Genomic DNA, 22,486 nt, shown 5'->3' on the forward strand with positions numbered 1-22,486 from the left:
ATAAATTCAAATTTCATCGAAAGATTATAAAAGTTTTAAATCATTCACGTGTCTTTATATAATGCGGCAACCAACCGGTTCACAGTTGCCCGTGAACTGTGGCTCATGTTTTTGTACAGTACGCACACCAGAAAATCCGTCATCATCCGTCACCAAACACTGCGAAGGATTTAAATTGTATCGATTGCATGTTTTGGGCACTGTACATCGATACAAATGTTTCCGTTCATTATCACGAATAAAAGCCCGACCTAAAACGGCATCGCAGGACACACAACATGCGGTTGTTCATTTTGAAGAGATGTTTTTTATGTTTTCAAATCCTCTGCAATAATGATGTTGGGCTGAAATTGTTATGGAATATTGTTACATGTTGTTTGTAATGTAATTGATTAGGAAATTATTGATTTGATGAAAGATCAAACACTTACTGCTACCAAACGAATAAAAAGCGACACCAATTGTTCTTCGGAAACAGATAATATCGCTGTTGAAAACTTATACTCAGGGGTGAGTAAACATCATGGACATATACTCAGTGGTGAGTAAACATCATGGATAATAACTCAAAACTGAGTAAACATGGTAATTATGAAAATTTGGGTAAATGTTACTCAATTATCCAGTACCCGATAACTCACTTTTTGACATTTTGCATAAGAATACCAAACTGAGTAGATCCTAATCAAATGAGAGTTAAAATAAAGCAGCGTGTATGGACACAAATCAATGACCTTCAATTTATGTTGATAATAAAGGGCAGATTGTTCAGTTGCAGTTATCAGAAAAGCTAACGCGCAGTTTGTAAAGGCCAGTGACTAATTCGCCTGCAATAAATTATGAACTATCTAGGCTGACCAGACGTACCGTTTTGAACGGGACAGTACCGGTTTTTCGAATAGTTTTAACCGTCCCGTATTTTTGCCATTTTGTACCGTTTTCGGATACTCGTTGAAAAAATCTTTAAAAGAGCTTTGCATTGAAATCTCCCTAAAAAGAAAATAAATTTCCAAGCAACCAGAATTTTTTTAATATTACTGAGTACGTTTTGTGCTTTCCTGACAGTACCGCACCACTGGTAGGACATCACCTATCGAGAACTGACGAAAAAGTTGCGATTGAAAGTTGAGACCATGATATGTGTTAGTCAAAATCTTGATCATCATGTGACAAATTTCAGGAGCTCATTGCAAAAAATCACACTCTTCAGGATTGGGTAAGTTTATCAAAGCAATGAATAACTGTTTGCATGTTGGTTGGTAAAAATTTTCAAAAATCAATTTTATCATGTGACCCGTTTTTTAAACCCATTTGTCCCGTTTTTATCTCGGAAAAATCTGGTCAGCCTAAAACTATGAAACGATTAACAACAAAAAAAAGAAACGCAAATTTCGAATCTCAACCGAAATCTTTATTTCCAGAATGTTTCAGACACGAAAGTAATAGCCGTCGTATTAGTACCGGAAGGTAAGTATTTAAAAAGCCATAAGTCCGTCAAAAATACCAACGATTGTCCTTCGTGCAATTCAAATTCAAACTTATTACAAATATCGTAGCACTCTCCGCGTGGTATCAGGACAACTTTCAACGATTCCTTCAACTGCATAACGATGACGAATCCCTCCAGTTTGAGCGATTTCCAACTCCTAGTCGAGTAATTACTGGACAACAAAAACCACGTACTGTACGGCATCTCCAGATGAGGCGCATAAAAATATGGTCTTTCAATCAAAAGCCTCGTTCGCTTGATAGTTGCCAAACGACAATTCCTAAAATGCACAAACCAGGAATCGTTCGATTTCGTACGAAGAAGTATGTCGGCCATCGTGACAAGTGCACTGTCACTTTCTCTAACGTCGTAACCTTTAAACAACAGATTGGTATGCACATTACATGGTCTCGAGAGCAACAGTGGCTCAATAGCTTTTATAAATTGTGTAACATTTGTCCACGACCCTTCAGCCCACTTGAGGTGGGAGTCTAAGACAATTATTGGCACATTTCGTAGCAGATGGTTATCATTCAAATACTCGAAAGACAGTTGTTTTATGGATGGTATTGAATCTGTGGAGAAATGTTTAGAAACATAAAAAAGACTTATTTTGTGCAACAAGGTAATAAAAATATGAATTTTCTAGACATTCTTTCAGAGCATTAAAATTTGCTATTATTTTTGTTTCATCACAATAATTTTATCGAAATTTTGCAAAAGGAAAACAAAAGTAAAGTCTTTTTTACGCGGAGGATGCGTTTCAAATTAATACAGTACAGCGTAAGAATAAACTTTTTTTAGTTAAAAGTAAAACAACGAAAACCATCCTGAAGTGTTTGAACCGATCTGACTATGATGGTGGTCAATCTAATGGCCAAAATTCAATATTTTAGGTTTTCAGTATTTACACCAACAATTTTAGATTTTTTTTTCTTGAAAACAAAAATGTGATAGAAAAAAAAGACCATTGTTTGTTTCTCACATATGCACATAATCCGTTGATATGCACTGCAACATACTTACTTATTGTCTCGCATACATGGCAATCCTCAGCTAGTAATTCATTTTGGTGGTAAAATCGATTACCCTGACTGTTCCACTTCCAGGGTAAACTCTTTACCAAGCACCGATCTCTATAAAGTGGCCGCCAATCCAAGTATGGTAGGACCTGAACCATAGCTAGTTTTCCAAGTGCTGAAGCATTCCAGTTCAGCACAGGAATGTAATAAATCGCAATCAATGCAGTAGCAATCAAAACGAATATCTTAATTCTTTTGACCCAACAGTTTCTAAACATTTGCCATCTCAATGGGGCAAGCACTTTGTACAATTCAGCTTTCGTTAAAGCTAGCTTGTCGATGGAATCGAGCAAACTTTGAAACTCCTGGTCCAGCTGCGGAACGGATCCAACGTTCACTTGCTCTGCCATTTCAAACGACACTAAACCAAAGCGAACACAGCAAATGCCTGGAAAGGACTAGATATCGTCGCATCTGTGGTTCAGCTTTCCAGCTGAATGAGCTTTCTTCTAATTTGATTTACGCTCGGATAATAATGGTACACTGGTGTCGGCTTTTAGATAACCGTTCGAAGGATTGCACTCAGGGTTGGTTCTTTGTTTAGGTACAACTAGCACTCCAGCAATATGTGCAATCTACACTACAAATGAAAGTATTGTAGGTATAAAAAGCAAAACCTCAGTGATACATATCGATTTGGAACTCGATCTTCTGTTTACTATACACAGACTTCGCGGCCAACTGTTTAGTGTACACAGAGCCGGATTTAAGATTATACAGGCCCGCGGCCCAGTTTGGTGTGGGGGCCCAGCAATGTTATAACGTTGCGTTATATTTATTTATCTTTGACAATTTCAGAGCACACATTTGTTAGAAGTTTTCGAAATTTCTTTTTATGAGGTTTCTTCGCTGAAAACTTGTCAATTATATAATCAACACTCAATTCAGCAACCGTCATATCGATAAAGTCTTTACCCTGTTTGATGCTCTTCTTGAAACTTAGGGAATGAGTCAAGAAAAACTTTTATTCTTTCTCATTCGTTCAACGTTTGCCGGGTCCAGCTAGTCCTAAAATAAATTATTATTACTGATTAGTCAGTTTGTGTGGCAAATCACAAACGGTGACTTTTCAACATTGATTTTGTAATTTTAATTGTTAGAATTTGCAATTAGAACTTACCATTCGTAGTGATTCAAAAATATTTGCCAAGAAAAGGATATTGCTTGTTATGAACAGATACTCTGCATAAGTACATCTGTACTACGGTTTTTTCCGTTTTTTTTTCGAAGTCATCAACTCATAACTTAGACAACTTTATCATTCTAAAAAACACAAAAAACATGTGTTTCTACTAAAAAATATCAGCGAGACGAATATATATGCGAATATTTTGCCCATCGATCAACAAAATTTTCACATACAAGTCCTACGTTCGAGAGTAGTAGTTTCTATATTCTCTGTTTAAACGGTGTTTTTTTTTCTTACGTGACCGAAAATATCTGCTCTTGAGTTGCGAAAGATTTATAAAGGTGAAGACGATCCTTCCGACGAGGATTTAATTGGCTTCGTGAAGCTGCTCTGGGACAGTTTCCGCCAACACCTTGGCAATTCAAGGATACTACACTTAAGCAGCAGTAAGAAACTGATTCCTAATCTTGGTTCGACGGGAGTGTTTCAGTTATGAAAGGACTCTGGAACCGGATGTGGGAATGTAATCCGGGATTGCGGATTCCTTGGTTTAGACCGGAACCAGAAAAGTGCGCTGTTGGCTGTGATTCTTTTAGTTGTTCTTGAATACAGAAAGACTTCTGGACAAGCCTTCCAGAAAGGTATTAATTGCTGAAATGTTTTTTATAAAGCTACAAAATCGAGTGTAATTTTTTTCGAGTAACTTTTATCATTATTTCGTATTTTATGGTTGATGTTATAACACAATTATACAATATAACGTTGAATCGATTTGATGGATACATTAAATGAAGTGCAATTATACTTTAAACTTTATTAAAAATTATTTCAAGGAAAGGTTTCATGCTAATAAAAACCTAGGATTGTTATGCTAATAATTAGGACGTAGTACAACAAGAGAATACTACAAATACTACAAAGTTTACAGCCTGAATACTATAATTAGAGGAATTTTTAGTTACGCGCACAGAATCAATTCTTTTGTTCAGTGACTTACGTATTCTTACTCTCAGTCTCCCCTTAATTTCTTTAGTAATATATTTAACACTCGAAAGATTTTCATTTACACTTGTCGATATAGTACCTGTAGTAATTTTTGTGCAAAAAAAAAAACATTCATTTGACAAGGCACAAGCGTATCGTTGTTGTTGAAAAGCACTTTGAATTTATCGTAATGCGTCTATATCAGAATTAATTCTATTTCCTTTAAAACCAAATCCAACAATACCTACGTTATCTTATGAATGGTTGTCTTATTTTACTTTGATTAAATAAAATTTATTATATGGGAGTAAGAGCTCCGAAAATAATTTCGAAGCTTTTACATAAGTTCACTTATAGGAAAACATAAGAAGATATGTTGAACAAAATTATCAACAAGTTCCAGCAAAAAATCAAAACAATCAACAATTACAACGAATTTAAAGTTTAAAAAGATTCATTTTTGTTTTTTGCTCGACAAGTTCTACTCATTGTATTACGAATTACTCTTTCGATAGTATGCCGGTCACGCAGGGCCGAATTTAGACGGTGGGGGGCCCGGGGCAAATTTGTTTGTGAGGCCCTCTTTTCTTAAAACATTTAGAAGTAACGTTCTGGAAGGTGAAGAGCAAAAAAAAAAGGTCGCCCCAGTACTAAGGGGGCCCCTGGAAACGGGAGGCCCGAGGCATTTGCCCCTTTGCCCCCCCTCAAATTCGAGCCTGCGGTCACGATTATTTAGTGAATATATTTAGATAAATTATAATTAGATAAATTATAATTAGATAGAATAAATAAAAATAACGTATAACCGTTTGCAAAATGTTAAATTCTTGTCGAGTAATTTATGGCTTTTATGGTAACCAGGGTAGCGAACGGCTTCGGCAGTGGTTTTCTTCGGTAGGTTTCTGCATAATATTGCCACAGAAAAGCTGCCGAAACCGTTCGCTACCCAATATTCGTGAGATAAACTTTTAATCACCATCGGCAGCAGCATTGCAGTTTTTTCTTCATTGCATGCGAATAGAAGTCGTGTACCGCTACAATGCAATGATAGACAAGTGACCTGCGGCGTTTTGCTCCATGTACGCTGTACAGTACTGTTGCTTTTACCAGAATGGTTTCTTTCAAGACATCAGTTTTCATTACGCTCTAACTGCAGGTTGGAAAATTGTTTAAAAACCTAAATTAATCCACCTAGCGGTCAGACCCAGCCTTACTCATTCGAACTTATTATTTGTAAAAACAGATTTATATGAACGCTTCAATCCAATAAATGTGTATTCACTTTTTGGGTTCTAAAATATTGATGTTGTAATTTAAGTATAAAATATGAAATTTGACCTAACGTAAATGCTCAAGAAATAGCGAAATAAAAGAAATGATTCTTAATTTCGAAAAATTCAATCACGAGCGATACCGGGAACATTCAAATGGTACGATACCACATTTCAATTATATTGAGGCCACATATATTGATCAAAGCAGGTATAGTTTTAAATAACCTTTGAATTTCTTTTCTTTCCATAACTTTTGAACCACATATCAAATTGCTATGAAATTTCTTACTTGTGAGTTTGTGAGACAACCCGTTCAAATGACACCAGATATGTTCAAATAAGTCGTGTGATCTTTGAGATAATAGACATTCGTTGTTTTTATGATTTAATCTATAATGGTTGGAATAAAAATACGATTATAGTCAAATAAAATGGGAACCTATAGGAAAGCCAAACTTTTCATTTGACACTAAGATTGTTGAATTTAGTCCAGCCATTTTTGGGAAAACGAGTGAATTTGAAAAGTCACCGGAACATGTTTTTTTTCACATTTTTTGAAGCACGTCTTTAATCACTATAAAATTCATCAATTAACCTTTAACTAGCCCGTTCATTTGATACCAATATTGTTCAAATCGGTTGTGTACTTTCTGAGATAATGAAGTTTCGTGATTTTCATATTTTGATACATTACAGACAAAGTAACAGACCGATTACATTGAAATTCAATAGGGTGTTATGAAGCAGCTAGACCTTTCATTTGACACTAATTTCGTGGAAATCGGTTCAGCCATCTCTGAGAAAAGTGAGTGAGTTTAAGTACTCTTCGGAATATGTTTCTTTTCAAAGCTGGATTTCACATTTTTAAACATAACAGGCAAAGTAATAGTTCGATTGCAAAAAAAATCAATAGGGTCTTATGGGGTAATTAGACCTTCCAAATGACACTGATTTTGTGGAAATCGGTTCAGCCATCTCTGAGAAACATGAGTGAGATTAAGCACTCTCCAGAACACGTTTCTTTAAATAACTTCTGAACCACACGTTTAATCTTCATGAAACTCAAAAGTTAAAAGTATTTTAAGTAGCTCGTTTATTTAAAACCAATTTTGTTAAAATCGGTTGAGTAGTTTCTGAGATAATGATGTTTCGTGATTTTCCCATTTTTAAACATAACCTCTAAACTAAAAATCCGATTGCAATGAAATTCAATAGGGTCTTATGGGGCAACTAGACCTGTCATTTGCAATTAATTTTATGAAGATCGGTCTAGCCATTTCTGAGAAAATCGAGTGAGATTGGGAGAGCGTTACACACACTCATACACACGCACATACACGCACACACACATACAGAAAATGCTCAGCTCGTCGAACTAAGTCGATTGATATACGAGATTCGACTCTTTGGAGCACTTTTATACCTTTGGTTTTTCCAGTGATTACTATACTTTTCTAGGAGAAAGGCAAAAAGGGTTGTTTCAAACTTTTTGAGAAACCTTTACCTTGAAGACATCAAATTAGTCTAAGTTCATGGAAGCAAACATGAATTGACTTGTTGGGACGGGGAGATTCTGTAATTTTTTTTTTTTTTGATATTGATACAGATTAGAGATGGTCGGGTACGGGTAACGCCAACAATATTTTACGGGTTTGGGTCGGGTACGGGTAATTAAAAAACCTAGGCTTCGGGTTCGGGTCGGGCACGAGTTTGAAAAATTCTCAATTGGTCGGGTACGGGTAATTCAATTTTCGTGCATTATGAGAATTTAATTTTTATTTTTTCAAGCCTGGGTGTTTTCTTAATGTCGATAATCGGTAAGATCGGAGAAAAAATCGCACATCCTCACTCAACAAGAGATCGCCCAATACCTATTCTGACAGTTGTCGGCAGTCTATGCACCAAGGGAATGACATCATGCTATCGCTTTCTAATGTTAGATTGAATAGTTGTTTCTGCAACGGTTTTGATTTAAATGAAATTTTTGTTTGGCTTTTTTCATAACTGTCAGGAAAACCGCGGAACATTGCACAGTGGGGCGACTCAATACAAATGCTTGTCAAGTAAAAAAAATGTCGATAAATACGACAAAAATATGGTATTTACTTAATTTTAAGACCGATTCCTTATAGTCGCCTGGAACTCTGGGTTCATTATCATTCGTTCACACGCACACTCGGTTCTAGCCTAACTCCGGCCATCATCTCGATAGACCACATATGACAATCAGTGCATAAAATTTGTGAGGTACCCAGGCATTTTGAAATATAAAATTAAAAAAAAATCCAGGACGGGTCGGGTACGGGTCGGGTACCGGCAATTTCGGCGTTTTTTCTATCGGGTACGGGTCGGGTACGGGTAGTTGGAATAGATATTTTTCGGGTTCGGGTCGGGTACGGGTATTTTAAACAAACCAGACTTCGGGTTCGGGTCGGGTACGGGTTTGAAAATTTTCGTTGAGTCGGGTACGGGTCGGGTACGGGTAACAAATTTCCCATACCCGACCATCTCTAATACAGATATCACAGAGAATGGTTGGTGTCTATTCATATCGTCTGTGCTAGGAATGCTCGCATGTAATTGGTTTATTGTTCGCGTGAATTTGACCTTGAAACTTTTTATCAATTTTCAGCACTGAGCAATGAAATAATAGTAATAACTAGCGTATTACCAAATTGTTTAACATATTATCTATCCAACAACATATTGGTTATTGGTATCCTTCATGTGGTTATGTTGTTATTATCGTTTGACATCAGATACAATATTTGCCAGTTTCATTTCTTTTTTAACAGAATGCATCCCAGTACAGAAAACAAAGACGTAGTTCCACGTCAAAAAATCGAGGTTGTGTGGAACAACCTTACTTTTTTATTGGTCATTCTTGAAGAGCATACTAAACTGAACTCATTCCCGCAAAAAAAAAATCAAGAAAATACTCAAATTTAACATAGGACTGTTATGCCAATAGCGGCAGTGTAATTATATAGGAAACCTAAAAATATGTAGAGCGTCACAAAATGATGTTCATATTCAACAGGGTGTTTAAGATACACAGTAAACGTATTTTTTGTAATTAAAATTAAAAGAATGTAGGATATTGTGGCGATCTTGATTGGTAACCCTACCACCTCGCCTCGTTGTAATCACCGACCAGGTAACTCTCGACATCACAACGTAACTCATTCTCAACCTCACACGATCTCTCGATCTCTCGATCTTCGACAATCGATCGACAGATACACTTACACTCAAACCATCTCATGTATATATAATGTAAAATATAATTAGTATTAAAATACCTACTAACGAGAGCACACGCGTTATACTATTTGCACGCAGCAACCGAAAGATCCCCAAATTGGTGACCCCGACGGAACAGTATTCGTATTCCGTATCGAATCCCGTATTTTTTACACCACGTTTCGTGAACCGCGATAATCCGCGCTAAAGAAATTTTCGCCTAAGTAAAAACCATCCCAAAAAAGTGAAACACGATTTTGTGAAACAGCCGCCATGACAGAACCCGGCGAAGAGCCTGTCGTGAAGATCGAGACCGGTGAACCGACGGTAATCGCGAAGATTAATTACCCTGACTTTGATCCGGACGATGTCGATACTTGGTTCATTTGCCTGGAAGCCGCGTTTAGTGTAAACCAGGTCAAACACGACAAGCAAAAGTTTTACGCAGTGATAGTGGCTCTTGGACCACGTGCGAAATTTTTTCATTCCGCCATCGCGAAATGTAACGATTCCTCGAACAATGATCGGTTCGAAACAATAAAAGCCGCTGTCGTTGCACATTTTCGGCCATCTGAAACACAACGTTTAACCAGTCTGCTCTCTGGGATGACGCTTGGTGACCAGAAGCCAACTGTTCTATTGTCTGAAATGAAACGCTTGGGTGGTGACGGTTGTACGGACACAGTGCTTTCGAATTTGTGGTTACGCGCGTTGCCCAGTACCGTCCGCTCAATCATCGCTTCGATGCCAACCGCCACACTCGAGAAAAAGCGGAAGTTGCCGATAAAATAATGGAGGCACCAATGAAATTGCGGCGATTCAGTCCCCTGAAAATTCGTCGATTTCAAGCTTGGAGCAACGTATTGAAGCTCTCACCCGCCGTTTCGACGAAGTTCTTTCGCAAAATTCCCGACGACGAGGACGTTCTGCAAGTCGTCAAAAATTCCGTTCGCCTGGACGACGCGATGCGACCCCATCGCGTTCAAATGGAACTCGCCGTTGGATTTGCTGGTTCCACTACCGCCATGGGGTCCAGGCCCGTAAGTGTGAAAAACAGAGAGGTGAGAACCCTAACGTTCCATGTATTTTTTACGACGGAAAGATGCCGGTCTATTCTCGTCCCGAAAAAAACTAAATGCCGGGTCTCTGCCCGAACCAAAAATAAATCAACATGATTTACCATACCCCGACTCCAACCCAACCGTGAATATCCGAAGAATCCACGTTCACGACCAACAGACATCTCAGCAGTTTCTCATCGACACGGGTGCCTACATTTCAGTTGTACCCCCCTCTTCGCACGAGCTTCTCCGCCCTGCAAAATCCCACCAACTCTTCGCTGCCAACGGAAGCCCAATCCAGACGTACGGGACGAAACGCCTCTCTATCGATATAGGCCTTCGTCGTTCTTTTGTTTGGGTTTTCACCGTCGCCGATGTCAAATCACCCATCATCGGTGCGGATTTCTTGAAGCATTACGATCTTTTGGTGGACCTGAAGCGCAATAAATAGATTGACAATCAAACTCGCCTGGAAATCAGAAACATCAATGCCGTCTCCGAACCCACCATAACCACTTTCGACGTGAACTTGCCGTTTGCTGACATCCTGAAGGAGTACCAAGACATCACCATTCTAAACATGAACCACCGTCCCACGAAAGCGAAAACCGTCCATCAAATTATTACCACTGGTCAGCCTGTATTTTCTCGTCCGCGACGTTTGCCGATCGATAAGCTGAATGAAGCGAGAGCGGAGTTAAGGTTTTTAATGGAGCAAGGTATCTGCCAACCTTCCAAAAGTTCTTGGGCCAGCCCTCTACACATGGTCAAGAAGTCCAACGGAAAATGGCGTCCTTGTGGGGATTACAGAGGTCTTAATGCAATTACGGTTCCCGATCGGTATCCCATTCCGCACATTCAGGATTTTTCCAACATCCTCCACAACAGAAAGATTTTTTCGTGCATCGATCTGCAGCGGGCCTACCACCAAATACCTGTGGCACCAGAAGATATCCCAAAAACTGCCATTACCACGCCATTTGGCTTGTTTGAATTTAGGTTCATGACATTCGAACTGCGGAATGCAGGGCAAACGCTGCAGAGGCAGCTCCACGACATTTTAGGCGATTTTGACTTCGTTTTCCCATACGTTGATGATCTTTGTATCGCGTCCGATGACATCGAACAACACAAAAAGCATCTTCGCCTGGTGTTCGATCGGCTGAGAGAGAACGGACTCACCGTAAATGCCGGCAAGTGCCAAATTGGCAAATCGGAAATTACATTTCTTGGTCACCTTATCACTCAAGATGGCATAAAACCTACACCCAGCAAGGTTGAAGCCATCATTAATTTTCCACGGCCAGTGATAGCGAAGCAGCTGAAGCGGTTCCTGGGGACAATCAATTTCTACCGCCGTTTCATTCCACGCGCCGCAGTGAACCAACAAATTCTTCAGTCGATGATCCAAGGTAACGTTCGAAATGACAAAACACCTTTAAAGTGGGACGCCATTACAATAGCCGCTTTCATGCAAAGCAAACAGGACCTGGCAAACGTAACTCTTCTCGGGCATCCGTGTTGTGATGCCAAGTTAGCACTGGCAGTCGACGCATCCGGCACCGCAATTGGAGCGGTGTTGCACCAAATAACCGAAAAAGGCTGTCAACCTCTCGCGTACTTCTCTCGTAACCTGAGCGATAGCAAGCAAAAAGCCAGCACCTACGATCAAGAGTTGTTTGCAATATACGAAGCCGTGAAATATTTCAAGGACTCACTCACTGCCCGCGAGTTCTGCATATACACGGACCACAAGCCTCTCACCACAGTTTTCCAGCAGCGACCTGAACGAGCCAGCCCAACACAGCAACGGCATCTCAGTTTCATTAGCGAGTACACAACGGATATTCGCCATATACCTGGCGAAGAAAACCGAGTTGCCGACATGCTGAGCCGCATCGAAGCCATCTCCAACAACAACGAAGCCATCGATTTCGAGCTGATGGCCAAACAGCAGCGAGACGATACCGAGCTCCAGTCATTCCTCAACGATCCACCCACCAATACTACGTTGGCACTTAAGGCACTCCAGTCTCCGTTGTCAACAATCCCGATGTATTGCGACATCTCTACTCCTGCGATCCGACCGTTCGTGCCCAAGAATTTTCGGAGGCAGATCATCCTGAAGCTTCATAGCGCATCTCATCCTGGTGTTCGTGCGACCACTCGTCTCGTAACGGACCGTTACGTGTGGCCTTCGGTGCGACGCGATTGTAAAAACTTTGTCAATCGTTGCATCTCCTGTCAGAAATCGAAAGTCATTCGTCACAACAGAGCACCAATTATCCATATCGCCACACCAGATGATAGGTTCTCACACATCCATATGGATTTGATCGGACCATTACCACCATCGGACGGGAACGCGTATTGTCTAACGATGATCGACAAGTTTACGCGTTGGCCCGAAGTAATCCCGATTCCCAACATGACCGCAGTCACAGTCGCGCGAGCTTTCTTTAATGGATGGGTTGCGCGATTTGGAGTTCCAAAAAATGTCACTACGGGCCTTGGAAGGCAGTTCGAGTCTGAACTCTTCCAAGAACTATCCAATCTGCTCGGTGTCAGCCACTTGAAAACAACGCCTTACCATCCCCAAGCAAATGGGCAAATAGAACGGTGCCACCGACAGCTTAAGGCCGCAATCATGTGCCACCAAAACCCAAAGTGGACAGAAGCGTTGCCTATCGTACTCCTCGGAATGAGAACCGCCCTCAAGGAAGATCTTAATGCATCCGTCGCAGAAGCAACCTATGGAACCACCCTACGACTCCCCGGAGAATTCTTTTCCGAAACTACCAGCAAGGCTATAGTACCAGAGTTCGTCACTCAACTAAAAAAGCAAATGACGAGTCTCCGCCCAACTCCAACAAGCAACCACGCCAAGCCATCGGTATTCCTGCAAAAAGAAATGAGCACCTGCAGCCATGTTTTCGTGAAGATCGGCGCCGTGAAACCACCACTGACGCAACCATACCAAGGGCCGTTTCGAGTACTTCGTCGGAAAAAGAAAGTTTTTATCGTCGACATTAATGGCAAACAATCACCAATCTCCGTCGATCGCCTGAAAGCAGCCTTTATCGAAGCCGACGAACAACCACCGAAACAAACGGATACCACCGAACTCCCAGCGTACCAAACCCGGTCTGGCCGCCGTGTACGGATCCCTCGAAGGTATTGGAAAAGTTAAGGGGGAAGTACTGTGGCGATCTTGATTGGTAACCCTACCATCTCGCCTCGTTGTAATCACCGACCAGGTAACTCTCGACATCACAACGTAACTCATTCTCAACCTCACACGATCTCTCGATCTCTCGATCTTCGACAATCGATCGACAGATACACTTACACTCAAACCATCTCATGTATATATAATGTAAAATATAATTAGTATTACAATACCTACTAACGAGAGCACACGCGTTATACTATTTGCACGCAGCAACCGAAAGATCCCCAAAAAATCAATTTTGGTAGGACAGGCGGGGGCCTAGCGTGGTTGGTAAAGTCTCCGCCAACCACGCTCGACGCCTGGATTCGAATCCCAACGCCGACATAGGTGTCGATGATTGTGGGGTGGCGTGATCCACTCATAACCAACCCAACTGGTCTAGATTCAATCCTAGCCGATTCTAATTATTTTGAACTTTCCTCACTGTGACCCGAACCGTTGATCTATTGTGAAATATGACCGGGTGTCTGCTGTATTCCGCACTTCTATTATTAGCAACACCGCTATTCAAAAGCGTCATGCTTATTATTTATCCGTGCTTGTGTGTAATACATATCCCTTCGTTGGGCGTCCTTATTACCCGTTTTATCAAAAGAAGGACCTATTTTTGCCTCCTTTCTGCTGTCAAATATAGCCACTTATAATTCCTAGGAGTAGTTTCGTTGTGCGTCCTCATGACCAGTTTTAGTATTTTTTTTTTTTTTTTGTTAGGGAATTAGAATTACGTTGTCCATTGATGTGAACTTTTGTAAAAAGTTTAAGTCATAAGAGGGAAATATTTTTTTATTAAGAGGAAGTCGCACCAAAGTATTCTGTAATTCAGCGTAAAGGAAAGGTAAGTGGTTGACAACCCTGAGGATAAACTTGTACTTTAGTCCTTTTTGACATCAATTGGCCTGATTCTACTAAAAGAGGTAAACTCAATCTCCGACAACAACGACTGCTACAACTCCTTCCTTACAACATCCTTTCTTAAGGGGGACCCTACTCTAGAAGGTCGAAAAATCATGAATTTTCATATTTTTTTTGGCTGTCTAGAGTAGAGTGAAGTGTTTGGCTATTTTTGCTATTGATTAAGGTATATTTGAAGATGTATTTTCCATGTCGTGAATGTAAATATAGTGAGTATTACACTGTTGGCAGCTGGGAACGTGGATGCTCTCTTTAAATCAGTACCTAACTGGTGGTAAGTTTTTCTCAGCTTCTAGTAGACCGATCGGGCTGAAATTTTTTTTAAGTATATAGAAACATATTATCTATCTTGTTACGTAGCCGTTTTTGAAAATTCCAAAAATTGACAAAATGGCGGCCATTTTAGTAAAAAAAATGTTTTATTTTCATGAAAAATCACTATTTAAAAAATCATAAAACATTGAAAAACTCAGATATCAAAAAACGGCTACGTAACAAGTTAGATAATCCATTTTTACATGTTAAAAAAAAATCAGCAAAATCGGTTCAGTAGATGCTGAGAAAAATTTACCACCAGTTGAAAAAACATGGTTTCGAGAAAAACACTGCCGATAGCGTAATACTCACTATATTTGCACCCACGGTACACAAAATACATCTTCAAATATACCTTAATCCATAGCCGAAATGCCCGAACACCTCACCTTTCTCTATACATCCGAAAAAAATATCACGAAAATTCATTATTTTTCAACTTTCCAGAGTAGGGTCCCCCCTTAAGGGGTTATATACCTTTTTGGTCGAGAAAAATGAGGGAAGTTTGAATTTATTTTTAAGTGCATAGCACCCTTTTCATTGCATCAAAGTGGTATTTTTCTGAAAGTACAGTTTATCAACAACAAAAAAATACGTTTGATTTTGAGATATACCCAGTGCAGTAAAATTTCAAGCCACTCATTTGAAAATAATAAATATAAGCGAATCGGTAAATCCTAGCAACATCTCTTTCAATATTATGTTTACGGATAGAAGCCTTGATTTGACAGGCCAAATTGATTCATTAATGACAGAGCAACATATCTTCATACATTCACTCATTTGAGAGACCACACATTCTTTCGAGACATCGATTAATCTCAGCAACAATTGAATTTTCTGTAGATTGAAAAAAGCAGAATTTCAATTGAGTAAGTCATTTGTGTTGAAATTGATTCTCGTGAGTGGAAAAAGTTTGAGTGAATTTGCTCCAGAATCGATTTTTTCCGAAATTGCTGCTAAGTTTGTGCATCGATACGGTGACCGGTGTTATTGCCGCATAGAAGATGAGCGCAAGTGCACTCATATCCAAGCGAAATATGGCATCAATAATAAGATTCGGCACTGCCGGACCCGGCACCCTGAGTTGGCCAGTCAACATGACTTATTGGGTGACCAGTCAACAACACCCGTTAAGAGACCTCGGAGTATTTCGAAAGTGGTGGTGCCCATCGCAAGGCAATTGATGGTGGACCCATCCATTAAGCTTGTGGCGTATCATCATCTTCTACTATCTTGCTTCGAGAGGGATGGATTGCGCCAGGTTTTTGATCCTCTGGGAGCTGCACTCGGAATGAATCGACCAAATGCCAAAGGCTTCTGAGATGAAGGGAACAAGAAAGTGTACCAGCAGGTCTCTGCCACCTTGTACAACTGAAAGGAACCCCTGGCTGATCACTAATTAAGTTTATTTTAATTAATTTATTGATTTTTCTCTAGTTATAGGTAATCCTAAAATAAATCACCTACCCACAAAACTAATCAGACCGCCAGCACCATTTACCCTTAATGTATATGTAATAGAATGTTCCAATAAAATTTGAGAATCTGTATTATTCTAAAATTCTCTACAAAAGAAATATCCAGAAATCACAAACAGTGGATAGGAAACCCCTTCTGTTCAATTATTGTCATATTTTCATCACGCAAATATGGTAGGGAACGGTTAAACCACTAACAGAAACTATTTTAAACGGGGAGTTGACAAAACTTACATCGTTCATATTCTGCAGTATGCAACATGCTGTAAGTAAGTTTTGCCAGTCGATGAGCTTGAATAGGTTCTACTAGAGATAAACCCATCACATACCCTACTTCATAACCGCATAACCTCCAGTTCACCTCGAACGCTTGAATAACAAAAAACCATATATCGCGAAGCTTTCTTATTCCAATTTTGCAGTGTTTCTGTTCCTGCCACGCGTTTTAAATTCACAAACAAATTTACTAGTACTGAAAACTTTGTCATCATGCCTACTTTTGACAGTGATTATTGTTTATTATTTTTCGCGACGCACCATAGTTACTCGTTTGCAAATGAATACGTGCAGCTACTCAAAAAAAAAATTTACTGCAGCTTAATTAAATTAATTAAAATAAACTTAATTAGTGCATTCCGAGTCGAACAACCAAGCGCATCGGTTGTGTTTATCGGTCGTCTCGATATATTCGCAAAAAGTAATCGAACAAAAGGCATCGCTCGCCCGGTCCCGGTCTAACGAGTGCTGTGCAGTGCCAAATAATTCCGCTTTGAAGGTCATCCGCTATTGTTTGCTTTGTTGCTGCGTAGCTGAACCGCCGCTGCTGAACCGATCGTTTTGGTGTTTAGCTGTGTTGAAGACAACCAGAGCTACAAACGAAGAAGAAAGTGTAAATCCGCACAGCTGCCAGCTGCCGGCTGCTGCACCCAACGATTACGTGACCACATTGTCGAAGACAACTTGAGCATCGCTCGAAATCAAGAAAAGGTACGTGTTTCTTGTCGGTGTTAGGGCGCTAGCCTTAGCACAATGGAAGTCGATCCTCCGACACCGAACCCTCCTGACCCTGTCCCTCCTGCTCCTTCCCCCGCTGTTCACTCTTCAGTTCCCCCTCGTGCCAGGCTCTACCTTGACGAAACAGCAGGTTCACGTTTCGTTGTATATTTCTGGCCAAAAGCAGGACCTAAGTCGAAATCCCTGAACATATTACAAATTTCGAAAGACCTGACGTCACGCTTCAAGGCCGTGACTGAAATAATCAAGGTCAGACCAAACAAGCTCCGTGTTGTGGTCAATGACCTGAAACAGGCCAACGATATAGCTTGTTTCGAGCTCTTTACTCGGGAGTATCGCGTATACATACCGGCCCGAGACGTGGAGATCGACGGCGTCGTGACCGATCCGAGTTTGTCCGTCGAGTGCCTCTTGAAGGATGCTGTAGGCTGTTTTAAAAACAGCAGCCTTCCTGAGGTTAAGGTATTAGAGGTTAAACAACTGCGATCTGTGTCGCTCGTCGGCGACAAAAAAGTATACACTCCGTCAGACTCGTTTCGTGTCACGTTCGCCGGGTCTGCATTGCCGAGCCACGTCTTGATCCACCGGGTTCGTCTTCCTGTGCGCTTATTTGTGCCCCGTTTAATGCACTGCACCAATTGCAAGCAGTTAGGTCACACAGCCGCCTACTGTTGCAATAAGGCACGGTGCGGTAAGTGTGGAGAGAACCATGCCGACGATTCCTGTAGTGCGAATGCTGAAAAATGTATCCACTGCGGGGAGAATCAGCATGAGCTCTCCACATGCGCGGTGTACATGCAGCGCAAGGATAAATTGAAACGGTCTCTCAAAGAGCGTTCAAAGCGTTCTTACGCCGATATGCTCAAGAAGACCACGACCACTTCTACCATAACAGCGAACCCCTTTGATCTGTTGTCTTCAGATGAACCGACTCTGACGAACCACTAGAGGGAACTTCTTTTGCCAATCTTGGGGAGTCTAGAAGGAGGAAAAATCTTTCCTCCCCTAAGCTTCCCAGAAAAGGTCCTAAGATTTCCCAAAGTGGAAAGAACAGTACAACCAAAACTAAAGGTGCTACGGAAAAACCGAAGCAAACCCCTCCTGGGCTTGGCAATTTAAAGTCTCAGAAGGAGTTCCCAGCACTTCCTGGAACATCTAAAACCCCAGTTGCTCCTTTTGCATATCCAGTTGACAAAACAAATGCTGGATTGGTGAATTTTTCTAATATTGTGGACTGGATTTTCGAAAATTTCAATATACCTGATCCAATTAAAAACTTTCTTACAGCGCTCCTCCCAACAGTTAGATCATTTTTGAAGCAGTTGACTGCCCAATGGCCCCTCCTTGCAGCGATTGTATCCTTCGATGCCTAATTCAACTGCGTATATGAAGGATTCTATCTCTGTCTTACAGTGGAATTGTAGAAGTATTCTACCAAAAATTGATTCGTTTAAAGTTTTGATAAATAAAAACAAATGCGATGCATTTTCCCTTTGTGAAACTTGGCTTACTTCAAATATTGATCTCAACTTCCATGATTTTAATATTATTCGCCTTGATCGAGACACCCCATATGGAGGAGTACTTTTAGGGATTAAAAAGTGCTATTCTTTCTATCGTATTAACCTCCCCTCGATTCCAGGCATCGAAGTTGTCGCATGTCAAATGACAATACAAGGTAAAGAGCTTTGTATTGCCTCAATATATATTCCTCCCAGAGCACAGGTTGGGCAACGGCTGCTCTTTGATTTAATAGAACTTCTTCCCTCACCACGTTTGATTTTGGGAGACTTCAACTCTCATGGCGTGGCTTGGGGTTCCCCTTACAATGATAACCGCTCCTCTTTAATTTATAACCTTTGCGATGACTTCGACATGACTATTTTAAACAACGGTGAAATGACACGTATCCCGAAACCTCCAGCGCGCTCAAGCGCTTTGGATCTATCCTTATGTTCGACGTCGCTACGGTTGGATTGCACATGGAAGGTAATCCTCGATCCTCACGGTAGCGACCATCTGCCCATTCTTATTTCAATTACAAACGGGTCAACCCGCATGCGACCAATTGACATTCCGTATGACCTCACACGGAATGTCGATTGGAAGTTATACGAGGAAATGATTTCAAAAGCGGTCGATTCGATTCAACATCATCCACCACTTGAAGAATACAACCTCCTCGCGGGCTTGATTCTCGACGCCGCGTTGCAAGCCCAAACGAAGAAATATCCCGGCGTAACGATTAAAGAACGGCCTCCCACTCCGTGGTGGGACCAAGAGTGCTCCGATGTCTACACGCAAAGATCCGACGCGTTTTTGGCCTACCAGAAGGGAGGTATACCTGGCGACTATTTACGGTATTCGGAGCTTAATACCAAGCTTAAAAGCTTGGCTAAAGCAAAGAAACGCGGATATTGGCGTCGGTTCGTAAACGAGACGTCGAGGGAGACATCGATGAGCACTCTTTGGAACACAGCGCGAAGAATGCGGAATCGCGTAACGGTCAACGAAAGCGAGGAGTCTTCAAGTAGGTGGATATTTGATTTTGCCAGGAAAGTATGTCCGGACTCTGTTCCTGAGCAAAATATTGTTCGCGATGCGTCTCCGGGCCACGACGCGATAGAATCACGTTTTACGATGGCAGAATTTTCAGTTGCCCTCCTGTCCTGTAACAATAACGCGCCTGGGTTAGATAGAATCAAATTCAACTTGTTGAAGAATCTACCCGGCAATGCCAAGAGGCGCTTGTTGAACTTGTTCAATAAGTTCCTGGAGCAAAACATTGTACCGCAGGATTGGAGGCAAGTGAAGGTGATCGCCATCCAAAAACCAGGGAAACCAGCTTCTGATCACAACTCTTATAGGCCGATTGCAATGCTATCCTGTATCCGGAAATTGATGGAGAAAATGATACTCCGTCGTTTAGACCATTGGGTCGAATCAAATGGTCTACTATCAGATACTCAATTTGGCTTCCGCAGTGCCAAAGGGACGAATGATTGTCTTGCGTTGCTTTCAACAGATATTCAGTTGGCGTATGCTCGCAAAGAACAAATGGCGTCTGCGTTCTTGGACATTAAGGGGGCTTTTGATTCCGTTTCTATTGACATTCTTTCGGGTAAACTTCACCGACAAGGATTTTCTCCAATTTTGAACAATTTTTTGCACAATTTGTTGTTCGAAAAGCACATGCATTTTACGCATGGCGATTGGGCAACTTTTCGCATTAGCTACATGGGTCTTCCCCAGGGCTCATGTTTAAGCCCCCTTCTTTACAACTTTTATGTAAATGACATCGACGAATGTCTGGCAAATTCATGCACGATAAGACAACTTGCAGACGACAGTGTAATCTCTGTTACAGGAGCCAAAGCTGCCGATTTGCAAGGACCATTGCAAGATACCTTGGACAATTTGTCTGCTTGGGCTTTACAGCTAGGTATCGAATTCTCTCCGGAGAAGACTGAGATAGTAGTTTTTTCTAGGAAGCATGAACCTGCTCAGCTTCAAACACAGTTAATGGGTAAAACGATTTCTCAGGTTTTAGTACACAAATATCTTGGTGTCTGGTTCGACTCTGAAGGCACCTGGGGTTGTCACGTGAGGTATCTGATGAAAAAATGTCAACAAAGAGTGAATTTTCTTCGTACAATAACCGGACAATGGTGGGGAGCCCACCCAGGAGACCTTATAAGGCTTTACCAAACAACGATATTGTCTGTAATTGAATACGGGTGTTTCTGCTTCCGCTCCGCAGCAAACACACATCTGATCAAACTGGAGCGAATACAATATCGTTGTTTGCGTATCGCTTTAGGATGCATGCAGTCGACCCATACGATGAGTCTGGAGGTCTTAGCTGGAGTTCTTCCATTGAAAAACCGCTTTTGGAGCCTGTCTTCTCGTATTCTTATTAAATGTGAGGTCTTGAACCGTCCTGTGATTGATAATTTTGAAAGGTTAATCGAACTCAATTCTCAAACCCGTTTTATGACATTGTATTTCAATCACATGTCTCAGAATATTAACCCTTCTCCGAATATTCCAAATCGTGTCAACTTATTAAATACTTCTGATTCTACTGTGTTCTTCGATACATCCATGATAGAAGAAATTCGTGGAATCCCGGATCATTTACGCGTGCAGCAGATCCCTAAATTTTTTTCCAATAAATATCGAAACATCAACTGCGACAATATGTTCTACACTGACGGATCACTTCTGGATGGGTCCACTGGCTTCGGTATCTTCAATAATCATTTAGCCGTCTCCTATAAGCTCGATAATCCTGCTTCTGTTTACGTCGCAGAATTAGCTGCAATTCAGTACACCCTAGAGATTATCGAAAAAATGCCCACGGACCATTATTTCATCTTTACGGACAGTCTCAGTTCTATCGAGGCTCTCCGATCGATGAAAGCTGTTAAGCACTCTCCGTATTTCCTGGGGAAAATACGGGAACATTTGAGTGCTTTATCCGAAAAATCGTTTCAGATTACCTTAGCGTGGGTCCCTTCTCACTGCTCGATACCGGGCAATGAGAAAGCGGACTCTTTGGCTAAGGTGGGTGCAATAAACGGCGATATTTATGAAAGACCAATTGCTTGCAATGAATTTTTCGCATTTGTACGTCAGAATACGATCATCAGTTGGCAAAATTCATGGACTAAAGGGGAACTGGGAAGGTGGTTACATTCCATAATTCCCAAGGTATCGACGAACCCGTGGTTCAGGGGGTTGGATGTAGGTCGAGATTTCATTTGCGTGATGTCTCGGCTTATGTCCAACCACTATAGATTTGACGCGCATCTCCGTCGTATTGGGCTCGAAGAAAGCGGTATCTGTGCCTGTGGTGAAGGTTATCACGACATAGAGCACGTTGTTTGGTCATGCCCTGTTCACCGTGACGCCAGGTCTAAACTTGTAGCTTCCCTTCAGGCCGGAGGTAGACGGCCAGCTGCTCCTGTTCGTGATGTCTTGGCGAGCCGTGACCTACCCTACATGACCCTTATATACGTTTTCCTTAAATCCATCCATGCCCCAGTCTAGTCCCGTTCCCCTCCGTCTACACCCAACAAAACGACAAGAACACGTTTGAACCTTAAGCACAAAACCAGCAACCAGACCCCGCACAATAGAACCAGGACCCAAGGACTACGAGCCTCTGTCCCAACTCACGACATCGTGGCTCAGCAGTACGAATCCATACATGCCATTCGACGATTATCAGACGACCATTGAACAACAAAACACAGATTGGAAATTCC

At 41.2% G+C, this 22,486-nt stretch overlaps 2 protein-coding genes across 3 annotated transcripts in view; one reads left to right on the plus strand and one right to left on the minus strand.

Moving 5' to 3' along the window:
• Positions 1-773: 773 nt before the first annotated feature.
• LOC129727688 (acidic amino acid decarboxylase GADL1) overlaps positions 774-22,486 on the plus strand; it is a 28,171-nt gene continuing 6,458 nt past the window's right edge. The window contains exons 1-2 of one of the 2 annotated variants that reach the window (XM_055685740.1): positions 774-1,216; positions 1,422-1,467. The gene's annotated coding sequence lies outside the window, so the exon portion shown is untranslated. The remainder of the gene's footprint in view (positions 1,217-1,421; positions 1,468-22,486) is intronic. The other variant, XM_055685741.1, reaches the window with a different exon arrangement.
• Positions 1,396-3,225, minus strand: LOC129727689 (uncharacterized). The gene is made up of 2 exons (XM_055685742.1): positions 2,516-3,225; positions 1,396-2,064 (listed from the first exon to the last, which is right to left on the minus strand). Exons 1-2 carry the CDS (start codon positions 2,919-2,921, stop codon positions 1,412-1,414), a joined length of 1,059 nt encoding a protein of 352 aa, XP_055541717.1. The 5' UTR covers positions 2,922-3,225; the 3' UTR covers positions 1,396-1,411.

Source organism: Wyeomyia smithii, chromosome 3 (assembly GCF_029784165.1).
Source record: "Wyeomyia smithii strain HCP4-BCI-WySm-NY-G18 chromosome 3, ASM2978416v1, whole genome shotgun sequence".
In the NCBI taxonomy this organism is placed as follows: domain Eukaryota; kingdom Metazoa; phylum Arthropoda; class Insecta; order Diptera; family Culicidae; genus Wyeomyia; species Wyeomyia smithii.